Consider the following 1,712-nt stretch of genomic DNA (forward strand, 5'->3'; position numbering starts at 1 on the left):
GTTTAGCTGATTTTCTCTGTTGAAATGCAAAACACGTAAAAGCTCCAATAGGTATATGCTATATGTTAGCTGCATCCAGTGCAACTGGAATCGAGCACTATTCCATTCAGGGTTTCTGCAGATTTTTTCCATGGTGTCTAATGTTTCAAACTGCATGTGTCAGTTACAAGTTCATAATTGGTCGCATACAAATCAATTTTAAATAGTATCAAGCAACTGAACTTGTGCGATTTCATTGATGTTTGTATCATGTATGCATGTTCCTTTCAGATGCACAAATTAGATACTCCCACGTAATTACCAATTGATAAGTAGCATAGCTAACAACACACCAGTACTGTCAAACTGATAAAATAGTAAATCTTGATATGTATTTTAGCTAACCAATACCACAAGTCTTGAATGATCGTTCACAGGACTAATCAATATAGCCCTTGAACTTGAATACTCTGCACTGACAAACTCCACTAGAGAGTAGAGGCTAGAAAGTTATACTTTTCTTGAAATAAAGGTGCGATTTTTCTGTATATTATTATTAGTTACATACATGCACGCTCGGAAGTATACTATGGCATCCATATATTAATTACTCTACCGCAATCTCACAAAGAAAAAGCTCAATTCTTGCCCCGAAGCACCATCTGGATTTATCATGTACAATGATTCCGAATCTTTTGAACCGACCGTCCTCTCAAATCTTGCTCTAATGTAAGTTAATTCTCCATCACCAGTTTCTTTCTCATGTGGGCTTGGAAGAACACCAGCACCCATTGAAACTCCCCTGAGGAGCTGCATAACATGAATCTCATCATCACTCATATTCTTTCTCCTGATGGAATAACCAATTTTCCTTCCATTGCAGAATACAGCCCACACAAACTCCTCCAAAACCTTCTTTTTACGAGTTTTCGTATCGCTTTCTAGAGCAAACCTGACAACATCGGACCCCATTTCTTTATGAAATGCAGTTGTGAGCATCGGTAGCTCAATCACAAAAATAGGCAAACGATGAGGATCTTCTTGAATAGCTAGGCTCACTCTCCCTCTACGGTACCCAAACAAAGTTACTGTCGTAGCATTGTCTGTCAGCAAATGTTTCCGTGGCCTGCCCAACAGTGCTACCATTTTGCAACCCGTGGTTAACATAGGCAGAAGCTTGAACATGCGAAAGAGGCCTCCAGCGCCACCGCCGGTGCCACCTGATTTTGGTTTCTTGTCTGGATTGGTGGGACGTTGCAGCAGTGATAGTAAGACGTGATTTTCCATTTTGTGGAATGTGTTAGGGTGTAAAAAAGGCAGAGGCATTGAGGGGTTTTGCAAATATTAAATTTAAGCAAGGGATGGTGTGCAGGTGTTGGCTATGTTATGGAATAGTGTGGGAAGTGTTTAGTTTGTATTTATAGGAAGTTGTGAAGGTCACCAGACGGATTGCTCTTAGAATCATTTTTGCCCTTTTCAATGGTGGGGAAGGAAAGAGAAACACTTTTAACTCAAGTTGGCTCCAATTGAAACTTGACTGAGAAGCAGGGCAATGTGATTCCTTCTGTTACTCAACATTGTTGTGTTCCTTAGGAGTTAGCTTTAATGGCTAAAGCTGATGTGACAAAGTCCTAAAATTTTAGGGGATTTGACGCTTCAACAACTAAAATTTTCAATTGTACGAGATAACATATAACCAAATGCAGTCAATGTAAACACTAAGATAACACACA

At 39.5% G+C, this 1,712-nt stretch overlaps 1 protein-coding gene across 1 annotated transcript; it reads right to left on the bottom strand.

Moving 5' to 3' along the window:
* Positions 1 to 338: 338 nt before the first annotated feature.
* Positions 339 to 1,371, bottom strand: LOC113756985 (protein MIZU-KUSSEI 1-like). Its single transcript, XM_027300413.1, has one exon. It carries the CDS (start codon positions 1,303 to 1,305, stop codon positions 592 to 594), a length of 714 nt encoding a protein of 237 aa, XP_027156214.1. The 5' UTR covers positions 1,306 to 1,371; the 3' UTR covers positions 339 to 591.
* Positions 1,372 to 1,712: the final 341 nt, after the last annotated feature.

The sequence above is a fragment of the Coffea eugenioides genome, unplaced genomic scaffold (genome assembly GCF_003713205.1).
Source record: "Coffea eugenioides isolate CCC68of unplaced genomic scaffold, Ceug_1.0 ScVebR1_2578;HRSCAF=3630, whole genome shotgun sequence".
Lineage (NCBI taxonomy): Eukaryota > Viridiplantae > Streptophyta > Magnoliopsida > Gentianales > Rubiaceae > Coffea > Coffea eugenioides.